At 34.4% G+C, this 23,074-nt stretch overlaps 1 protein-coding gene across 1 annotated transcript in view; it reads right to left on the bottom strand.

The window, feature by feature from the left end:
• Positions 1-23,074, bottom strand: part of LOC145662669 (anoctamin-4) — a 237,085-nt gene that overhangs the window by 205,876 nt on the left and 8,135 nt on the right. The window contains exon 2 of the mRNA XM_081728471.1: positions 13,730-13,888. Within this exon, the coding sequence (XP_081584597.1) occupies positions 13,730-13,888 (159 nt within the window). The remainder of the gene's footprint in view (positions 1-13,729; positions 13,889-23,074) is intronic.

Here is a 23,074-nt window from a genome sequence, read left to right as displayed (position 1 = left end):
TTGCTTTAATATTATTTCTACAAGTAGTCCAACCTTTGACCTACAACACTTTCTCGCAAGTTAACTGATAAGCATTTAAACAACACAATAGACGATAAAGAAACAGAAAAAAAGAGACGAAATAAATTGTGGATCACCACATCGACCTGCTGTAGCCACGAGAAATCAAAACATTCACACGGGAACAGTGCTGCCACAGTCCTAGCTCTGGAATGGGCTGAAAAATAGTACCTACTTAAAACAAAAAGGGCTGAATTCATTATTTTATCACAGTGTAATACATGGCTCTATAACACGAAACTAAAAGAAGTAAAGTTCTAGAACATTCCGCCTCCTTTTTCCAAGAGTCCAAATCAAGAAATTGCTCTTTTTAAAAGTTACTTTTTTAAAAACATCCAAATAGGAAGACCCCGAGCAATTGTGGAAGTAAATAAAACTTTTCTCGCACGTAGGAAGTATAACAGAGGCCACAAATTAAAAGGGAAAACAGTTATCATCTTTGGTATGTATTGTAAGGAAATCAAACGCGCCTCTATTTCGAAGTGATCAATAGACCAAAACGGTATTATGGCCATATATGAGAAAAATATATAAAACGAGGAACAAATCAATCAATCATGAGATGTAGGAAAAGTTTTACTGACACTTTTGAAAATGTGCCAAGTATCTGTTAAATGGTGATGAATTGGATAGAATTGTATCAACTTTTTTCACAAAGGGGCTGAAAATGCCAGCGTAGTACCAACGGGCCTATGAATGACAAAAAGGGATGAATTTGGTAATTGTACCAAGTGTGGCAACACTGTACGGAAAGAAAATAGCCTTCTAAAAGGGATCACTTTTTGGTCATTTTTTCTTTGGTAGATTTTTTTACAAGAAATAAATAAAATAAAAATAAACATATGTTTAAAACAAGCCTTAAAAATACAAGTGTTTAAAACAAAATGTTTAAAACGTATATAAAATTTGTTTTAAACAAAATCAATTGTTTAAAGCAAGTTTTAATCATTTGTTTTAAACATTTTGTTTTAAACAAAACAACCCTGGTTTGAAGTGACATTGGTTCATTTTTATTTTTTTATTTTTTATTTTATTTATTTATTTTTGCGCGGGGCATATTTATGGTATTTGAGATTCCCTTTTCTGTGCAATGTTCTCATTTTCGAGAAAGACACTTCTCAAAAATTAATGAGGACATATATTGTTCAAATTTGAGAACGTTGCCTCATTACTAAGAAAGTTACTTTCTTATTTTTAAGAAAGAAACAAAACTTACCTCTGTTAACGTATTGACCACGGGCTACGGAGATTAACATAGTTTGGTAACCAAGTTGTAGGCGAAGGGCTATAGAGTTCCTATTTTTATCTACAGGGTTACGTGTAAACTGCATTTAAACAAGCCCGTCATCAGTGCGTCAAAAATAAGAAAAAAATGCATCCTCAAAAACGCGAAAAATAATCTCTGTTTTGAGCAAAATTTTCTCAAAATAAAACAAAAACTTTGGTTCCTCTTTTTTCTTCTGGATAATCTTGTTACTTGATGGATAATACGAGCATTTTTTCTTGATTTTTAGAAACTATATTTAACAACGATGGGGGATCCTTCGGAGGAATGAACATTCCCTGTTTAAAATACATTACAAGAACAAGAATGAGGATTAATGTAGCTCCTTTTTTAAAGTAGTTTTGAACTCTCTTCACGTGTATGGCATTTTCTATGCTGTTTGAGGTTGGAAAGCTACTTATTATTTTTAATGGAAATGGAAAATGTAAATTTCTGATGACGTTTCTATTTCTAACGCCTACGTTTCTTCAACTTCCTGTTTTTAGTAGCAATTTCTTATCAAGGTTGTCCTTCGATATAATATTGTAAGTGTCACTCTTTTGTTTCTATCTTCTTATTAAGAGATGCATAATTAAAATCTACTTTCAAACTTTTCTATTACATCACAATTTGTGGAATATTAACTCTACTTTGATTCAATATTTCAGAAGCGAGATATTCTACTGTCATGTCACAGTAGATTCTATTCAATATTCATATGAAAAGAAATTGAAGAAAATTCTGAATAGGTGTATTTGCTTTCTACTGAGAATTCTTTTCTTATGCTGAACAGAATAAATCAATATACTATCAATACTGAAAACGTGTTATAAGGACATCTTATAAAATGTTACTATATTTTTTCCTTTCGAACAGAGCTCTGGAGAACCTGAGTTAAACGCCTGCTGATCGATTTATTCACATACAGGCGAAATGAAATAAAATGAAATCTTTAAGTGTTAGGTCCCACGTTTATGTCGGCTAGGCTAAAGGAGATGGTGATGATGAGTAATGAATGAAATGGTGGAAGGAAGAAAGTGGGAGGAAACGGGAGAACCATGAGAAAACCAACGCACACGGTGTTTGTCCACCACAAAGTTCACTTGGCGGGAGTCACATATAGGCGAATTGTTAGCAAAACGAGCGTATGGTGCATAGGATGTGCATGAGACGAGACTAAAATAATACGAGTTAAAATACGTAATTAAAAAAGTGTGGAAAATTCGGAACATTTTGATCAATATGCAGCAAATGTCACAAATATAACGAAACTAACGATTGGAGAAGACAAAATTGATAAATGAACAGTTGATAAGGCAATATTTTTCTCCCCTTGTGAGCTGTCAAGCATTCTGGTCAACGAATTTTGTGAAATTTCGATGTTTGTGTGCTTGTCAGTTGCACCTCACTTCCACATTTTTTTTTTTAATATTGCGAAACTAAATAATTAATCTTTAAAAATTCGTACATAATTATTAGCATTTATAAAATAATACTTAGGTTAATAGAATAGTTTACATTGTCGACATGCTTCCCATCCTTAAAGTATGAGCATTCAATGTGATTGTGATTTCATTGGCTTACTAAACTGATGGACAAAGCAAGAACGAAAATTACCTAAAAAAATGGTTAGTTTACTAAGTAGGTCTACTATTTTATGTGATCTAGAAAATTATACAAAAAGCCTTGAAAAAACTGGACACGGAATGCTTCAGCGGGAAATCGGAAGGGTTAGAAACCGTAAGCTCCACGGTTCCTTGTATTCGGAATAACGCGTGGTGCAAAATATTTTGTCATGGTATATTTTACATTTTTCACCTATAAGCGTCAAACAAAACATCACAGCACGCGTTATTCCGAACACGAGGAACCATGGTGCTGGCGGAGTCTATAGACGATTGTGTAAGATGGAAGTAAGTTTCTTTGAAACAGACAACCACCAATGAGTGATCACTGAACAGTTGTTCCATAAGGTAACTGCTAAAGTCGTTAACGTTTCATTAAAGAATCATCATTGAGACGACTTTTGCGTCATGAGCTAACTACCGTCCACTCAATTCATCAGTTCATCTTCATCATATCAGATTTCAAGGAAATCGATGGTAGCTTGGGAACTGAGGAAGGTTCTGGTTTTCTGTAAGAGAAAGGCATTTATGATAAAACCGGTGGTCTTCAGTAGGTTCCATACATCAAAAGAACATGATTTAAAACATGAAAACATTCAAATAATATAAACTTTGAAAGTTTAGAATGTTTATTAATTCTCCATTAGTAATATTTCTAAATAAAAAGTGTACCAGAATTATTTTAGTGTTTCGACACAAGAAAATCTTCGCATTAATTTTTCCTGCCATGTAAGCGAACACGCTTATCGCATTTTGTTTTTGTTTGTTTACTTTATCTGTTTAAGAATATTATTTGCCATTTTTTTCGTTTAACATATTTTAGGTCTGTTTTAACGTATTATTTTGAGAAGAATTTGTAGGGTTACAATGAAATTCAAGAAGCTATTAGCAGCTTATTATTAACTACATGAACATCCGTTGATACTATTATAGACTATGTAGTTATTTTTTTATATTTTTAATAAAGGTTTAATGTTTCTCTTTCATATTTCTTTAGAGTAAAGAGTTGTGTAGAGCATAGATATACAATAAAATAATACAGGGGAGACTTGTTAATTAGAACAAAAATGCATCCCCCTTGAAAACTGTTTTGAAAAACAATTTTTAAAAATAGTGGGTAAGTATAATGTTTGCAAATATTGTTTTAATAATTTGAAATAATTTAGTACAAGAAATTTAAATGTTGGACAGATTGCAAACAAAAGAATGCCGTTTCAACTAGTTTTTACTTATCCAGAGGCAGCTATAGGGAAGAATGCCACAATCATCATCTGATGATGATAAAGAAGAGGAGACGAGATAGGTAATGAGTAAAGAAACAGTGTCTGTCGCCAAACTCATCTGAAGTTTTCAAGATGTTTGAAAATTTGAAGATTAACTGAATGTCAACCAAATATTATTAATGAAATATTTCACACAACATATTTTCTAAATGAAATTGTAGATTTTGTTGACCATGTAAAAACAATCAAATCAAAGCAAACAAATATCCGAACTTTTTAGATGAGAACAGATAACTAAGATTGTTACACAAATAGATGATTTTGTTTGTTAATTCAGTGTGTCTGGAAAGGTACTAAAATACATTTTCTATAGAACGTATGGTATAATTTGTGGCGAGTAAATGTCCTTTGTTTGGTTGCTGTATTAGATCACGCAAATCATAAGCTGCCTTAAAGGTGAAATCTATTGCATATTAGTTTTTCATGCACAGTAATTTTGTTCGCTTGATTTTAGGTATTTAAAAATGAATAGCTTTGGATGTTTCGAAGTTTTGGATAATTTGAAATTCTTTCGTGATCTCTCGAATTTAAACGAGTTCGCTGTATATTGAGACAATTAGATATCTGTCAAGGAAAACTTTAGCAAAGTATACTACGGCTGTAGAAAAAATTGTAACCTGCAGTTAAAGATGCAAAAAGAAAAAGATTTTTTTTACGGAGTTTTTCATAAGGAAACGGCTTTCTTGGGACAAAACAGAAAAGTCCGTTTTTTTACTTTTTATGATTTTCTTATTTAAGTAGCACTTTGGTTTTTTCTAGTGCAAGGCCTCTCAATTTTTTCCACTGGTGTGCGACCAAAGTATATTATATATTATCAATTGCACATAAATCGTACGTATCATTAATAGCGGCTCACGTACCTTAGGTTGAGAAACAATGCTTTAGTGGATTCTACAATTAGAAAAGTACCATTCTAAATGATAAAAGTAAATTCTAAATGACAATTTTGTTCCAGTAAGTCAGAAGAGTGGAGCAAGAGAAATATATTTTCTTATTTCTTCACGGCCACTATAGCATTTTCAGAACAGTTATTATTGCTAACGTTATTTACAGTAAATCATTTTTGTCGTAGAACATTACTCTAACAGCCATACAAACAATTCGTTCGAACTCCAAAATCCATTGTGTCCATCAATTTGCCGTTTTTTCTTTCTTATCAAGCGACTGAGTATCCTTAATTATTGAACTTATCACGATCATTTTTCTTCAGAATGCAGTTATTAAATGTTCTTTCGTGTTGTAATACAAAAAGAAAGATGAACGTACTACTATTTCTTCACTAAAGTTGGAATGTTCAAAAAATGCCAAAATTTCGCAGGCAAAAAAGCCATGTAAAAACTCCATTTTTTTTCTTTCTGAAAAAGCTAGCTTTTGTTTCCGAGCTCTTTGCATCTCTACGTGGATTGGTGATGCTTGCTGTGAGATTCTGAAGCAGGACCTACCCTGAAATATTAATCAACATTTCCTATTAAATTTTTTATTACTTAAAACTTTGTTCGCATCTGATGAAAAATGAGCACTAGTAGCACTGGTATATCCGTTTCTGTGGGCCTTATTATTTACTTCGGAAGTCAGCACACTCGTATGAGTAGAGATAAGTTATTTATAATCTGGAGGATTACTTAACCGGAAAGTTACCTTTAAGACTGGAATTTATTCTTGTTCTTCTTTTTTAACATCGAAACTGCAATGTAAGACTACTAAGATTATCATATTACCGCGTGAAAAAGTTGAAGAAAAAATCACGAAAAATATATTTTTCTACTAATTTGAATACTAATAGCATTTAAGAATTTCTAATTGAGATCCAGTCTTAAATATAATAGTTGAATACATTTACCTTGCACAGCATGTAATGTTTCTTCCGTTGAGTTTTCTTGCACAACACCTTTGTATTCGTGCAACTAAAATGGTGGTGCCCTGCAACTTCCTTCATAGTCTGGCAAACAGTATTGCCAACAACTCCTTAAGAAAAAAAGGCTAGATGGCCTTCAGAAATAAGCGTTTTTACGCCAAAAATAGCTAGATTTTGGACTGCTAACCTATAACTCAGATTGTAAATTTTAAATCCAGCCACCCCTTTTTATGAGTTAAAGTAAAATTTGAAATGCTGAGTTGTATTTACTGAAGACTTAGAAGTAACATAAATTACTTTAAATTACAATAAAATTGCCCCCCCCCCCCCCAGAAGAGGAAAGTTTTATGATTTTATATATAAATTAAGCCCATTCCAGAGTATGGAGCTCTTAAAAGTAGCTCTAAGTAGCAGTATTACAACCCACCGACCACCCAGAAGTCTGTCCTTGATCCGCCCCTGATAAAATTCATCAAGAAACACCTGATTTGTGAAAGTCAACAGTCGAATTGAAATAAGTCATCAGCTATGTCGTCACAGCTAGCCGAAGCGCTGGAACTGGATGCACCATCGTTGGATTGTGGATTGACTGTGTAGGCTGCCATTGTCCCAATTTCCACTAGTACTTCTTTCGGCAGGCCATAGTCCTTACAACACTTTTTACGTCTCTGTAAAACCCGCACGAATCGTCATGATTGCATTGAGTGTTTTCAAGCTCATCCTATTCCTCTTCTTTGTTTTCACTGTGTTGAGTTGACTAAATAAGCGCTCAACTTCGGCGTTAGACCAAGGGAGTGAAAGGAGCATAAGGACAAATTTAGAAAGTTCAGCAAAAGGATTGTGACCACTTGCGTCTTTATATTTTGCTACTTCACTTAAAAAGGAGACGGCATTATTAGTTTCCGACCACTAACTGCTGTCACATTCGCCCTCTGAACTTAAATTTTAGAAATTGTGTCTGCTGGCAGTAGAAATGTTTCTGCAAGCGGAATCAATAGATCTTTCAGAACACGCATTGTATTCTCTACAGATATCACTTTGATTTGCCGAAGAATGTCTATATTTTGAGGGAGCCTTTGTTGCAGCTCATTTAAGAGTTTAACGAGAAACATTAAACTACGATCCCTAAGCTGTCTTTCCTGCTCCGTAGGTAACTTCAACATCCGCACCTTAGTTTCAAATTCGTAGCCTAAATACGAGTACCTATCGATATAATCATCGACACTATCTTTCAGGGGATCCAAGCGGCAAGTTGGCAGTACTTCTTTCCTCGCTGCTGATTGTGTAAGATTACATAAGTTATTCAACAGTTTGGCGGGATCTGCAGTGCTCGACTGAAATGATTTGTTTACAGCCTGAATTTCTCCTAGAATTGACTTTTAAAATATTAAATAGGCATGGAGGGACTCATCTGAGTACATATTATAGAGAAACTATGCTGTGTAACATCTCTCCTTATGGCGAACCATTTCGAAAAGAGTTCTTAATTCTAACCATTGATTCAAGATCCTGCTGACAGCAGTTTCAATGGATAACCACCTAGTGTCACACGCCCTAACAATTTGTAAAGGATCGTTACCTTCATTAATTGCTTCATACAGAAGTTTGTATTCTTGTTGTTGAAGTGATGAGTGACTGAACCAATTGCATGTTTCTTTCACAAGAAAATCTAAATTTCTAGGGAATGATTGAGCAGCAGCAGTTGAAACTGCCGGTTGCAAAGAATGACACACGCACGGTATAAGTACTAATGAAGGGAGATCCTCCTTGAGTTTCTTGTACACGCCATTATTTACCCCTATCTTAACAGACGCATTATCAGTCCCTATACCAATTAGTTTATTCATGTTCAATCCTTTATTTTTTTAAATTTCCTTCACTGCCGCAAGAAAACCATTTGCATCACATGTTGCAAGTTCGACTGTTGACAAATAAGTGGACACTATTTCTCCACGTAATGCACTATGATATATTATAACAATTCCCAAGAGTTTTGACACACTCACGTCCGTTGATTCATCCAGCAAAAGGCTATAGTAGCCGTCATTAATGTCTTTCAGTAAGTCACTTTCAAAGTGAGGAGCTAATATATTTGAAGTCACATTAACACACCTTGTCCTGTGTAACTTGATATTTGTTGCTGCACAACTATCAATAAAATAATGTTTTCATAAATCTGTTAATAGCTAGAATAGAAGTATGTGCCGCTGTGAACAAAGTGCACCCACACTAGAAACTGACTTGTCTGAAGATTTTAAAACAATGGAATCCGGGGACCGACATGTTGAAAACACTTGCATGGAATCACGATGTTTTTTGCTACTAGCATGTTGGGATAGATCGTACCTCTTAGCCTTTATGTCGCACTTGCAAAACCTATATCGGGCTTTTGTTGGATCTGGAGGAATTTCCAGGATCGAGTCCTTGAATTCATTTTCGACGAGCCATTGTTTCCGAAACCACTGTTGATACTGAGGCGGCATTTTTTTATACATAAAAAAATCCACAATATCCGAAATGTATTAACTATAGAAATAAATGCTTATGATATAACTTATTCAGACGCACAATCAGTATTTACGACTAACAAGATTTTAAGTAAAAACAGAAAAACACAAAATATATATTCTCACTTGCAACACACTTGAAAGAAACTAGAAAGTACAAAAAGCTGTTTACACACTACCTGTAAGCAGAGAACGGAGAATCATGTGACTTCATTATTGTGTTCAAAATTTACAGAAAATAAAATTCAGATTTTATTTTCATTTCCAAGTGGTAAAACAACTAGTGAGATAGTTCTTTGAATTCATGAACTAACATTTATAATTAGATCTATTTATTTCCTTTAATAAACTAAAACAATCTATGTGGCTTGAAGAACCAAAGTTATTTAATTTGTATTAGAAAATTCACATTCTTGCAATAAAATGCGAAATTAAAATAACTAAAAAGTAACTAACGTAGTCGTTACCGCGTATTTTTTTTTCTAAATTGACAAGTATTGTTGAGTAGCTGTAAATCTATGGATTGGTGAGAGAAAAGAAGAATTAAACAAGGAGGTTTGTTGAGTAATAAAACAAGAAATCAATTTGTACGAATGTATATAGTGACAGATAAACACATTTATTGACTTTACACTTTATTTTCAAAGAAAAAGATATTTTGAAAATTTATTTAACGGCTAATAAAAATGCAAAAAATGGCAAAAGAGTTTCATTAAAAAAAAGCTATATTTAAGGCTATAAGCATTTCGTAGATTTGTATGGCTAAGTGTCCTTTCAAATATGCTAGATTTAGCCAAAAATAGGCCAAATTGGCATCACTGTAGGCAAATTCTTACTATGCAGTCCCTGTCATTGTTGAAAAGCAAGGACAACAAGTATGACTAACCCAAGGAAGGCATAGACAAAGTCACACATATGCAAAAGAGGAGGGGAGAAATAAAATAAGAAAACTAATGCAAAAGATCCTTGAGTGTCATTGAGCCGTTCAGATACCAAACCGATTAACTCTATCGAACGAAATTTTTCACTAGTGAGCATTTTAGTAACTTATATACAATGTATTGAAATGAAACCTTTGAGTTTTACGTCCCGCGGTTATGCCGGTTAGGCTAAAGGAGACGGTGATGATGAGTAATGAATGAAATGGTGGAATAAAGAAAGTGGGAGGAAACGGGAGAGCCCCGAGAAAACCCACGCACACGGTGTTTGTCCACCACAAGGTTCACTTGGCGGGGCTGGGATCGAACACGAGACCCCAAGCACCAGAGGTGAACGCTCTACCACTGAGCCACCGCGGCCCCAATGTATTGAAATAAGAGTGATCAGAACGTTACGCATTCTAGTGGCAAATTGTTACACTATGGAGTTCCTTGATTTTGCCTCTGAAAAGAATGTATCTTTTCCAAGTGAAAAATTTGTATAACTAAAAAACAACAAAAATTGGAGTTAATCGGTTTGGCTTCTGAACGCCTCAAATATGGCACGTGACGTGATATACTGCACCTCCCTGTTTAGACTATTGTTTTCACTTCAAGTATTATACGACTTTCTGCATAGTTTGGCTCAGTTATAGAGCTCTGAACGCACATCCAAGAGATTCCTCGTTCGATTCCATACCACATGACTTTGTGGAAGACAACACCGTGTCCGCCAGTTTATTTCGAGGTTCTTTCGTTTCCTCCCACATTCTTTCATTCAACCAATTCTTTCTTAACCATTCGTACACTTTCATTAATCATTCACCTCCTTGAGCATGAAAGTCATAAACGTGGGTCACTACATAAAGATTTCATTTAAAAAAATAGTTCTTCCTCTTTAAGTGAATATTTTTATATTAGCTTTCTTTGGGCCTATCTGTTTTCGGAATTATGGTTTGCTACTGGAATCGATTAGAGAAATAAGCACTATGGACGAACACTTGTTGAAAACAGACGCTCTGTTACAGATTAACATTTAATTATTTCAAAAACATCAGTTTTGGGCGTCCCCATCTTTGTTCTGAACAACCTAGTCCGAAAAAGTGTTGTTCTTAAACTGATGAATTTTACACTGACCTAATTCTACGCACATTATTATGAGCCCTTAACGGAAGGAAGTTTCTCCAAAGAATGAGACATACCAATTGATAGATCCCACTAAGTACAACAAAATGATATGCATGAGTGTAAAAGATCATGCGTAGTTTTTGAGAAAAACGGAAAAGAAACATTTATTTTTAAACATAAAAATTGATGCTGTACAAGAACCATGCCACATATTGAGGTGAAACTGATACTGAAATATTCTCTCATTAGGATCTTTATTAGGGTATCGGATAACAGTACGTATAGTGTAGTGAATGAGATATAGCTAGAGGCACGAGTTTTTCGCAATGCACGATAAAACGATTAAGTAATTTTCAGTTTCTTGACGTTTTATGATATCCTATGTGTATTTTTGTTGGTTTCCGTTGCGCAATAAAACCCGAAATTTCTAAAAATTCGCGAAATAACGCGAAATTTTTAAAATACTTTTTCATTAATTTATAATGAAAATGCCAGTTCTACGCTGACGGAACGGTAAAACGTGGCATGAACGGTGTATTTTGAATCAGAACAGTTGTGAGCCTAGACTGTTGCGTTAAGGAAGTTGTTTTAAAGCTTTACCTTCATTTAAAAAAGGCATCTGATTATGAAGTACCATATTTGGAGTTTAACAAAGTGGCCTATGAACTCTTGGCAAGTGATTCGTCTGGAAAGTACAGTGTACTGAATGTTTTGAATGGACAAAAGTTCCGAAGTGATGATTGTTTGAAGTTTGTTGTAAATGCACTTAAATATGTGTGGCTTCAACAAGCAGTACTAATTATCAGAGGTTTTTTTCCAAGTATGGACTGGTGATAAGTGACAAACGTACAATAATGAATGAGAAAGACGTGGAAACATGTAACATACTTATGTTTAATGCTTAACTGTAACTTGTGCCTGTGTGTTTTCAGAAGACAGAAAAACTTTCCTACTCATAGTAAGCTTAGTTTCTGATTTTCCTTCAGCTTGATTAAAATAATATATATAATTTTCAATAAGTAAAATTTACAATGTCAAGTAAAATATTCAGTGTATTTTGTTTTTAGGTAATTAATGGTTTATTTCTGTAGTGATCTATGAAAAAAAGCAACAGTTGTAAAAATGTCAGGGAATATCTTTTCCACGTGAGCTACAAAATGTGAAACTTTATTTGAAAAATGTGACAAAACGCGAAATATGGAAAGCTACAAACTATCATTAATAGAAAACGTATGCAAAGTTCAAGATACCCGATTATTATTATTATTATTATTATTATTATTATTATTATTATTATTATTATTATTATTATTATTATTATTATTATTATTATTATTATTACTACTACTACTACTACTACTACACTACTACTACTACTACTACTACTACTACTACTACTACTACTACTACTACTAATAATAATAATAATAATAATAATAATAATAATAATAATAATAATAATAAACTGAAAATATGGCTGAATATTGCTCAAATGCTTGTTTCTACTCCATGATGTTAGCACATCATTTTCAACAAGAATGAAGATATGTTCTGTGGGAATGTGTAATAACTAGAGGAAGTCGCACGAGGAGAATAAAGCTTGATGAATACCATATTTATACCAGCGCCTCTGTGGCTGTTCATGGCTCATTTCGTACATTATTGGCAAACTTCTACCGAGCCGAGAGATTGGAGATGTCAGTGCGGCGCGACGACCTCGACTTGTTCTCCGTTCTCTTTCTCCCTCGTTCTGTCAAGTTAAAAAAAAAAAAAAAAAAAAAAAAACCCTTAGAAACAAGAGCTAAATTATTTTAAATTGAAGATCTAGAAGCCAAATTTCATTTCTCTTAACCTAACGAACTCCAAGTTTCCAATTAAAAAATCTAAACACCAAATTTAACTTCTCTAATTTATTACGGCCCAAATGGGTCTTCCCAATACTGGTAAAAGTTTAATAATTTGAGGATCCACCTTCAACCCTTTACCTAGTCCTTACATTGATAAATTTTAAAAAATCAATGCATGCACTAACACTAATACACATTACAAGTACACTAATACACGATATATCATTACAAGTATAAAATACTCGTATCTAAAGATTGCTATGTAATATATATATATATATATATATATATATATATATATATATATATATAGTGGCGGATCCAGGATGTGATCAAAGGAGGGGCTAAACCATATTTTGCCGATTTATCCAGTGTAAAGCAGGATTGAAGTCCATTTTATCCAGTGTATACCTGAGCGTCAAGGGGGATATATATTGAGAATGAAATGATCCCATATCTAACATTGCATACAAAAATAAATAAATTAAACATAGAATAATATAAAAAGTAAACTTCGGCAATAGCTACCAAAGAGATTTCGAGATATGGACATCTTAATATAATAATTGGCAATACAACTATTTTCTTCCCTTCTAAATTAAAAAAGAAAAAAAAACTCAAACATGTGTTCAATTATTTCAAATGATAAACTCAAACATGTGTTCAATTATTTCAAATGACAAGTCCAAATAACAAACTTCATGGCTCTAACATTAAGGAATTCCGAGATACGGACATTTTATAATAAATGCAACCTTCAATCCTCCTCCCCACGTTCCACGTCGAATTCCCGAAAATCCTTCCTTAGTAGTACCATAGACTACAACACAAAGTCTATGCCCTGTCCAAACTTTAAGTTTTTATGCTAAGTGCTTTGTCCTAAGATTGATCACTGAGTCAGGAGTTATTTTCTATAGAGAGACAATAATAATAAGTAGCTTCCCCTAATTTTCATAGAAGTGTTACATGGTGTGTCATCATGACCCAGTTGCTGCTATACGTAACATAAGTATTACCTGTTTTATTTCACGCTAATTGGTGTTTGGCTGTCTGTGGTTTTATTTATTTCTTTTCTTTATATAAACGTTCCTAGGTGTCTAAAAGTAACAGAAACTTACTCTTTCAAATGTATTTTATGTAATAGTTATAATTACTTGAATCGAAATCGTCAATTTTTGAAGTACTTTCCTGTTATTTTAAATTAACTGGATAGTATCATAAGAATTATTTATGAGTTACTTACCAAAAGCTTCTCGTATACTCATTCCAGTCCCAATGCGCGGATGAATGACATGGGAATGGCGTCTCTCGTTTGCAGAGTTCGCCCTGAACCATCGTCCACTAAGTTGGCTTCGAGCCCTGTCTTGTGACACGCGATTTGATGAGCCTTCATTTTCTGGATCTGAAAAAAGCAAAAATAAATTCTATTTATGATATTTATCTTCTTATAGAATTTTATAATACGTGGTTTTATGATACGTTTGGTTCAAATGTAGATTTCAAAGGTTGAACTAATACTTGTTAATTTATAATCATGCAAGCGGCCTGATCTAGCTCGATTAATAGTTTTCTCATCTGAGACTTCGTACAAATTATTCTTATTTTGATAGGTACGTTATTTTATTCATTTTTTTTACTAAACGACAACGATTTATTGTAAAACGTAAAATGAAAAGATTTTACACTTTACTTTAAATATAGAAATGAATAATTAGCAGAAATTGCGTGAGTTTGGTGAGAGGAGGGTGGTTACAGAAGGAAGATTTCTTCCAATGCTTTTCCTGGTGGAAGCGTTCCTAGCATTGCTGCTACGTTCCTTCTTTGCACAGCCATACTTAATCTTTGTATAAGAAAGGTTAAAGCTTGAGTGTCACCTGTGTTGAGAGTTATTCGGCGTCCAACTTCTTTAATAAAGTTTAGTCCTTCATGACCGCAGGAGCCACAAGTTTCGATAGCGATGGTAACGAAGTGGTATTTGTCCAAGAGGTTGTTATATTTTCGTCTCTTTTCAGATTCTCTGCGAGTTGCGACCATCCCAGCTTTTGTGGAAGAAGTAGGAAAATTAGAGGGGGCTAGAGTATCGGTACAAGTGAAATCCCATATTAAATCCTTCCCTCGTTTCCATGGGACCAAAGACATTCCGTCAGGTCACTTGCCGTCAGTACGACTACACCTCATTGGCTCTCTCACGGAAGGCGTTCCAGAAGAGATGAGGGCTCTCATGATGAAATCATTAACATTGGAGTGGCGAGAGTATCTGCCAGAACCGTGAAGACATGATAGGCCATGTATACCTTTCTTATCCACTAAACTTCCACAAGCAAGGCACCGGTGTTGTTCGCAGACATCTGCTTCCACACGCAACGCACAAGCGATTCGAAAACTTTCGTCGGGAAGATGTAGCCCTAGGGATGGAGATGGAATAGCCTGTACCCAGGCACCTGCTTCAGGGGATGAAGTAGCAAGAAGACGTGCCTTATCCTCAGGATAGGTGGAGGACGAAGAAGAGAAGAAAATCTGGAGTTTATAAGAGGAGCCGCGAAGATTGTAAACTTCTTTTATCAAGATCAGGTAGAGCAAGTCTGCCGCACGATGTCCACTGGGAGATACAATCATTAATCTCAGCTTCAGAATCCTGATGAATATCCTGGCCAAGAAGAGAAGTGATCAAAGGCATAGAGCTATAAATGGAAGGAAGGAAAGATGAAGTGGCCAAACCAAGGGCTCGATGAATGCCTAGACCTCCGTGATCCACTGGGAGAGATGCCTGTAGCCATGAGCTATCCGTAAGTGAGCAGTTGAGAAGAGATTCTAGGCCAAGTTGGATGGAATTATCGTATTGTTTCAGAAGATGTCTCGCGCCAGGATGGAGAACTACGAAGGAAATATAAGTCTAAATGTTGCTAATGAGGCCCGTAAGAGATAGACAGCTGAGTGTGCAGAAATCTTAGATAGGCAAGTGAAAAAGAAATATAATTTGGATATTCTATCCAGTAACATAAAGCATCGAATGTCAGTGTTTAGTGTTGCACCTAAAAGGGAGGCTCTGTCTGGTGATATAAGTAGAATTCCAGGTGCGACTTCGTTGAAAAGGGTGTGCAGGGTGTTAGCCTGTTCGTTTGAGAATCCCAGGAAACAGACTTCACACTTGCTGGAATTGAGATTTAACCCAATCTCGCGAGATTGATTATGAATCTTTGTCAAAGCTTCCAGGACATCTTCCTTGTCTCCAGCTATAGTTCCATCTTCGAGATACCAAATATTAAACTCAGTTTTGATATTACTGACAATATATTGAAGTGTCAACGCAAATAAAGCAGGTCCTAGGAGGTCGCCTTGTTGAACACCTCGCTTCACCAAAGAATAGGCGACTAGGGTGTAAATAGCACTGATGGATGAAAGTGTATATATAAGGGAAGTGCGTTTTTACAGCTATAAGTATAGAGTCTATGTTGATTTCGTTGAATGCATTCCGTAAATCAAGTTTCAAGAACATTTTTTCTTGGTTGTGGGGATGAGAATAATATAATCGGGCTACATGGGCTGCAACCTCTGAGCCATATGGAATGCACACTCCCAACTGATGTGGTGACAAAAAGGTAGATAACGGTTCCCTAATTCTTTGACATTATTTTAGCTGATAACCGTCTCCAAACGTTACTGACAGCGATGGGCCGTATATCACCACAATTCTTCCTCAATGCTATAAGCGACGCTCCGAAAAATATTGGCCTGATTTCTTTAAATACGTTTCCAGTGAGGATTATTTGAAGAAAATCACTGATAATGTTCAACAGAGGGTCTCTAGAGTCAATGTTCTGGTATAGTAGAAGATGGAAGGGCGTAAACTGTCTATACCTCCTGCGGAGCTGGAAGAAAGGGATCGAAGAGCTCTCTGGACTTCCTTGACAGAAATACTAGGGACGGCTGGAGTGTTTTCGATGAGTGCAGGAGGTGTGAAGGTGTGACTATGTGTAGGATGTTTGTTGCGTAAAGCATCTAGCACTGCAGCATTCGGAAGCGCCAAAGTGTCATCAGATATTAGGAGTCTGACTGCTCCATGGACATCGTCGACGGAAAGTTTGTTCTCTATACTCTTGGTGTTGAAGGTGATTGCATCTGTTGATTGGCGAGGTTTGAAGGGTCGTAGGTGGCGATAAAGAAGGGCATCGTAGCGAGAATTAGTCCAACTAGTGATTCTTTGTTTCACCCATGTAGTAATATTAGACACTTTGTTAGTTCTTGTTGTTGAACAAAGAGGTCTTGTTGGTATGGGAAGAAGAAGAGCTCCTTCCACGATTGCAGGCTATTAGAAGATACCGGTACAATATTCTGTAGAACTTGACAGAGGGAGTCAGCCAACGCCAGTCTAGCTCCTCGAGGTACTCAGTATAGAATAGGAGTAATGGATTTGAGTTTGTTATTAATCGTATTATTTCAACAGTTATCCTGTTGGATCTGGTTGAGCGGTCTAGTGAAAATGTCTTCTTACGGTAAATATAAAGGCCTTACTGTCAATTCCCAAGTCGTATATTATAAATACATACAGTTTTCTTTATGTCCTTAAGTCAAGTATTGAAATCGTTTCGGTTAAATCTGTGACTAATTTTCTTAATCTTGTTCCTATATGAAGTTAGAGAAAGATCTAGAATGTGTTTAAATAGAACATTTAATTGTTTTAAAAAAATATAATAATAAAAGCAATTTTTTGGACAAGAATTGACTACTAGCTATTCGAGTTAACTACTTTGGGAAGTTTTCGTTATGTTTATATAATCATTTTGAATCTAAAGGTTTTAATTTGAAACTTTCCAGCAATTCAGAGGTAAACTCAATGATGGTGTGAATTAGAAATTACAGATGCAAACTTGAAAACTCACTGTATTATTACTGTGTTTCTTTGAAAAATATTACTTTCTACTACATTTTTAAATTTAAAATTATGCTGTAAACTTGTCAAAATCTTATTAAATATTTACAGCACAATTTTAATTATACCAGGAATATACCACCATCTGTGAAATTTAATAACTCTACATTTTTTTTATGGAAACATCTTCAAGGATCATCGCAGAAATAAAGTAGCTACTTTTAATTGCGATTACTTCATTTACTTGATCTGGAAACGGAATAAGTGTTTCTCATGTTGCGAGTGGAACACAGATGTACACATACGTGCGCACTGGTTACGGAAGAATTTTGGAATTTTGCTACGGATCTCCTTAATCAAACTATACTTATTTTTGGCACTGGATATTCCACATTTTCTTACTTTTTCGAGATTAGCGCAAGATAGCTCATATTTCCTAATGCCGTAACTTATTTTAAAGACCTGAAAGTTCGGAAAGCTAATTAAATAATAATTAAACATGCATTGGAAATAGATAAGCGCTTTCGAATGTTTTAATAATGTGAATTTGACATCTAAAGTTCCAAACTTTTCCAAATCACGTTTGACTTACCCTGCAATCGCCAGCAGGAGATTTTATCAACAATAGTTTTTTTTTTTTTTCTGGTATTACACACCGTGTTTATAACTGCAAATATTTTCCCGTTCTTCTAGTTCTTGTTGAGGAGGTATTTTGAAATTTGTATTTTTCTTTTTGACAACTTATTGCAATGAAAAAAAAATCTTGAGGAAGATTTTAAGTTAATGGTGCACTATCTTCTAGCCACAGTAGCATGATAATTAAGTTGCGTGATTCATAACTTAATCAAGTTTTTTTTTTTTCGAAATAAATGTTAAGGAAAATCATCTCGCGTGCATCTTCCCATGCAAGTTGTCCAGTTGAAGGTCGTTTCCTTGTGCATAAATGATTACACACTGTTCAAAACTCCCACATAGGAATAGTAATAAAAGTAGTTATGAAGCAGTGTGAAAGATTCGTAATTCGATTGTCAGACTGAACATCTGGGCTCATTTTCTTATTCTTGTATCATCATTAGTTACCACACACACACACACACACAGAGAGAGAGAGAGAGAGAGAGAAAGAGAAAGAGAGAGAGAGAGAGAGAACGTACGTGACGTACGTAAAAACGTAGGTTACTTGCATAAGGCCTGTAGTTTTTGGACTTACAGTACTGCTATATATAACATCCTGCAGTAAACGTATAACTGAAAACGTATGTTTTATAATACTGTCCGTATAGTGTTCCATCTATACGTACTTTCCGTATGACTGTATATAGGCGGTAAGGATCTTATATCCAAATGGACGTATATAACATATAGCTGACGTATGTAACATACGTATACGTATGTAATATACGGAAGACTGTTAAATGTCAGATGTCCTACAGCTGCATGATGTAACATCTAAGCGGGAAAAGGGTAGTACGTATGTAGCAAATGGATAACCTATACTCCATACAAACTTCCGTAGTAAACATATGGATTCCGTATATTTGTATAATATATTGCTGTTGGGATGACGGATTTTTGTCAGTGCAACTTAAGGACAGTACAGGCGTCGGTAACAGCGTATTTCTTTCTGCTATATACACTTATTTAACAATACCAATTTTTTCACAATTTCATTATTGCTAGTCTAATTAAAAGATTCTTACTAGTGAGGCTCATAAATTAAAGCACGTCATTTTGAACTTTTATGGCGACGAGAAAAAATAATTAAAGAAATTAGTAAGTAAATTAAGTTGTATATAAAAATTATGTAATTAATGCGAGAACAACACGTTTTATTCAAGACGCTGCCCATGTAGAGGGTGGAATTGAAGATCATACGATAATGGAAGTTGGATAGCTTTTAGAGGAAATATGTCGGAAGAATTTTTGGGAGATTAGCCTTGAACTATAAGGGAATGGAAATCTCGGGTGAATTACAGTTCCTCTACTTCAATGAAAGTTACTGAATTTTGTCAATTCCTTTCGAAATCTATGACATGCATGAGACGAGCTACGCACTTCTTCTGACGTCCATTGTATTCAATATAAGGATATTTTATATATCTGTCCAGCATTTATTCTTCTCGCATCACGTAATCCTTAAAACTTGAAACTAGTCCCAAAGTAGCATTATAGTAGTAATTAACAAACACACAGTCTTTAATTTAGGTAAAGTACTGACTTACGGAGGCACTCTTCATTACTAAAGGTCTCTTTCAGAACTTCATAATTGGTTTTATTGTGTGAAAATAATACAATTCTTTTGAATTTTAGAAAGTCCTTTCACGACTCTTTGGAGCATGTCAAAAAGGCTTATTAAGTCAACGAATTATATTTTCAGATGAACCAAAACGAATTCCAAGTTATGTCGACATAACCATTTAAGACTGACAAAACAATTATGAAATAAGGAACATTGATCATTGCACCCAGACATACGCTCATAATGCCAAATGAAAACTAATGTTTTTTCTGGTGAATAATGCATCAGAAAGTGCAAACAGACAAAAAGTGACGGAATCCCTTTTGACCGTACACTCAATATTTGATTATCGATACTTCTGCTTTATCTTTATCTCAATTTAAATAATTTAAGATGTTAAAATGATTAGCCAGATAGTTATTTTGGGTTCTCTTATATTTCTTAAGTAAAATTGTGCAGCATTTCATGATCTGATATTTTCAATCCTAATAGTTGTAATTAAGTTTAAAAGAATGTAGTTTCCAACACGGTCGTCTAATTATTTTAGTACAAATTAAATGCAAATAAAGAAATTTGTTCTCTTTATTCTAATCTTAAGTATCATTGAAAGGAAGCATATTACGATAAAATAATGGAACAGGATAGACAGACTTGATGTATTATAGAATATTTAGAAGAATCAAAATTATATCTTCTTCATTGTAAGTAAGAATACAGACTTCATTGAGCTTGTCTTACAATTTCTTGCTATGTGATTATTTTTAAAATTTTGATTCTTATAATGATTCTGTCCTCGACTACGTTTCCTTCTACTTCTCTCCATTTTTGCAAAAGATTTTACTGTGTGTTTGGAATATAACGTTCATTTTTACTACCCACATTACTTGAGGACTCTATAGTTTAACCTGGGACTTAGCCCTCCCCGCTGGCCTAGTACTATCGCGTTCACCTTTGGTGTGCATGTCTTGACTTTTATTCCCGATGGAAGAACACACACAAAAAAAATAAATAAATAAAAAAATAAAAAAAAATAAAAAAAAAATAAAAATAAAAATAAATTCACATTCGTTCACATTCATTGACAATCCGTCTCCCCTTTAGACTAAAGATTATAATCGTGGGGCGTCAAACCAAAAATTTCATTTTATTTTCATTTAACGTGAAACTCCAATTTGAACTCCTCTCTACATTACCAGTTTATAGGGAAGAAGAGTGGCCCGTAATAGGCTTTGATTATTAAACAGATTATTGCAGAAAAGGCCTGAGTCCATTTTGTGTGGCTTTGAGATATTAAAATCTATTTAAATTCAGGACTGCAGAGCTTTCTTTGTCTCAACCTATAGTTCAATATTGCGTTTACACCATTGTAACAGCTTCGATAACTGTTCTTTCTATACACAAACTTGCGTATACTCCTACAGAATTGCAAAATTCATAAACCAAATTTAAGAAAAATCTGATTGAGTCCTTTCTGCAATTATGGAGTCAATTGATTAATCGGAGTTTTATGTTAAATTTTCAGCATCAAGGCTTTACGAGACGAAGCTGCTGGTTGAGAGGACCCATCACAGCGAAATTAAAATACCGCTAATTTTACAGTAATAACTTCAAATAGATAAAAGACAATCGAAATGTGGAACAAGAACACCCTAGATAATATTATTTTACATGAGGTACCGTTATCACGATTCACTTATCTGCTTTGAATTTCCAGTCATTTAGAAAATCGACATTTATTTTCGCGTTTCTAAATGGCTGAAAACGGAAAGCTACTAGGTGACTCGCGATAAAGCTACCTCATGCTAAATAATATTATCTAGGGCGCACTTGTTCCACATTTCGATTATCTTTTATCTAATTAAAGATATCACATAATTACTGTAAAATCAGCGGTATTTTAATTTCGCAGTGATTAGGCCTCTTAACGTGGGATATGAAATACTACTCGAATTTCTATTCAAAGCTTTGAGTCCCCATCGGGATCGAACCACAGACACCACACCTATTATATTGTACAATTGTATAGCAAATAATCTATTTGACCTACTGAAACAAATAAGTACTGCAAAGATCGAACTAGTGTGTTAAGAATTTAAATCTGATTTTAAGATTGAAATGATGACCCAGTTCTTTTCTTAAACTAGGAAGCTCAACTTTAAGGATTATGCACAGGTCAGTTTAAAAGATAAAATTAGTGATAGTAATGGTAATCACTGTATGTATTTGCATGATATGCTCGAGTTATCGTAGCTACATCGTTTGATATCTATATGCATATTTCGGTAATTTTAAATTCATACAACAGAGCACGAGATATCTTTATCTTTTGCGAACATGCAATATTATTCTAGACAAAAGAGTTTATGGTTGTTTAATGGTATGCAGATCGCTTACAGCAAAATAACTTAGTGGGTTACTGTTAACAATAGCCTACTAATTGAAACAGAACAAAGATATCTGAATAACATTGGATTTAATTCGAATAGAGATTTGTTGGTAATTTACCTAATGAACACTTAAGATTTAAACTTGATCAGTAAATGTGTTTCGGATTATGAAAATATGTTCAAATATTATCTACATATTACTGATGTTTATGTTCTTCGATATTATTCAGGTACATATATTTAATCATGTAAAATTAATAGAGAAATAAAATAGATTGCAGTCATAGTGGTTTTCAGACGTCTCATATGTGCAGTGGAGGTTCGCGTGTTCAAATCTTGGTGGTGTCACGAGAGGTTTTGATATGGATGGAATTTCATCAGTAGTTATCATTTCGTTTCACTAATTAATCCACAATAAGATCATTTATAACTTATTTGGGTTTACAATTGGCCTCCGAGATAAAACAGCCTAGATTATAGTGGAAGCTAATAGGAGGAAGTTAACTACATAAAGGGAAAATATAGCTACTATCTATTAAAAACAAGTAGCAGTGTCGCAGTGTACATCTCGTGAAGGAGTTTGGTTTGTTACAGTGTACAAAACATGAAAACTGAAATTTGACTCTTTTTTTGCATCCTTTCTTTCAATTATTCATTCAAAAACTTTAGTAAGATAAATGAACATTTGAAAATATAAAATCTATTTAACTTTTCAGATTTGTCAAATAGAAAGTCATTTAATTTCATTTCATGGGTAGATTAATATTTTGCATCCTGAGCATTACACTAACCCGCTAATCTCAACAGCACTGTGGGCAGTTTATCGAGCAAGGATGATATCCATAACTACTTCCATAGGAACATATGAGGAATCAATTTCTTGATTGTCTTATCCTGGAATCGAACAGGATGGATCACTTCCATCAACGAACTCGATTTCTATTTTTTGACTCTCTACATCGTGGCCAAAATTGGACAGACGAACACATGGACAGGTTAAATATGTAAAGTAATTTTTGGTGAACCAAAGTCCTTAACAATTCTACGATAGGTCAAAAATAAAGCTTATTTCCTCCTAACCTAACCTAACCT

The sequence above is a fragment of the Thermobia domestica genome, chromosome 10, assembly GCF_964235325.1.
Source record: "Thermobia domestica chromosome 10, izTheDome1.hap1.1, whole genome shotgun sequence".
Classification (NCBI taxonomy): Eukaryota; Metazoa; Arthropoda; class Insecta; order Zygentoma; family Lepismatidae; genus Thermobia; species Thermobia domestica.
This window is presented reverse-complemented; position numbering and strand designations above follow the sequence as displayed.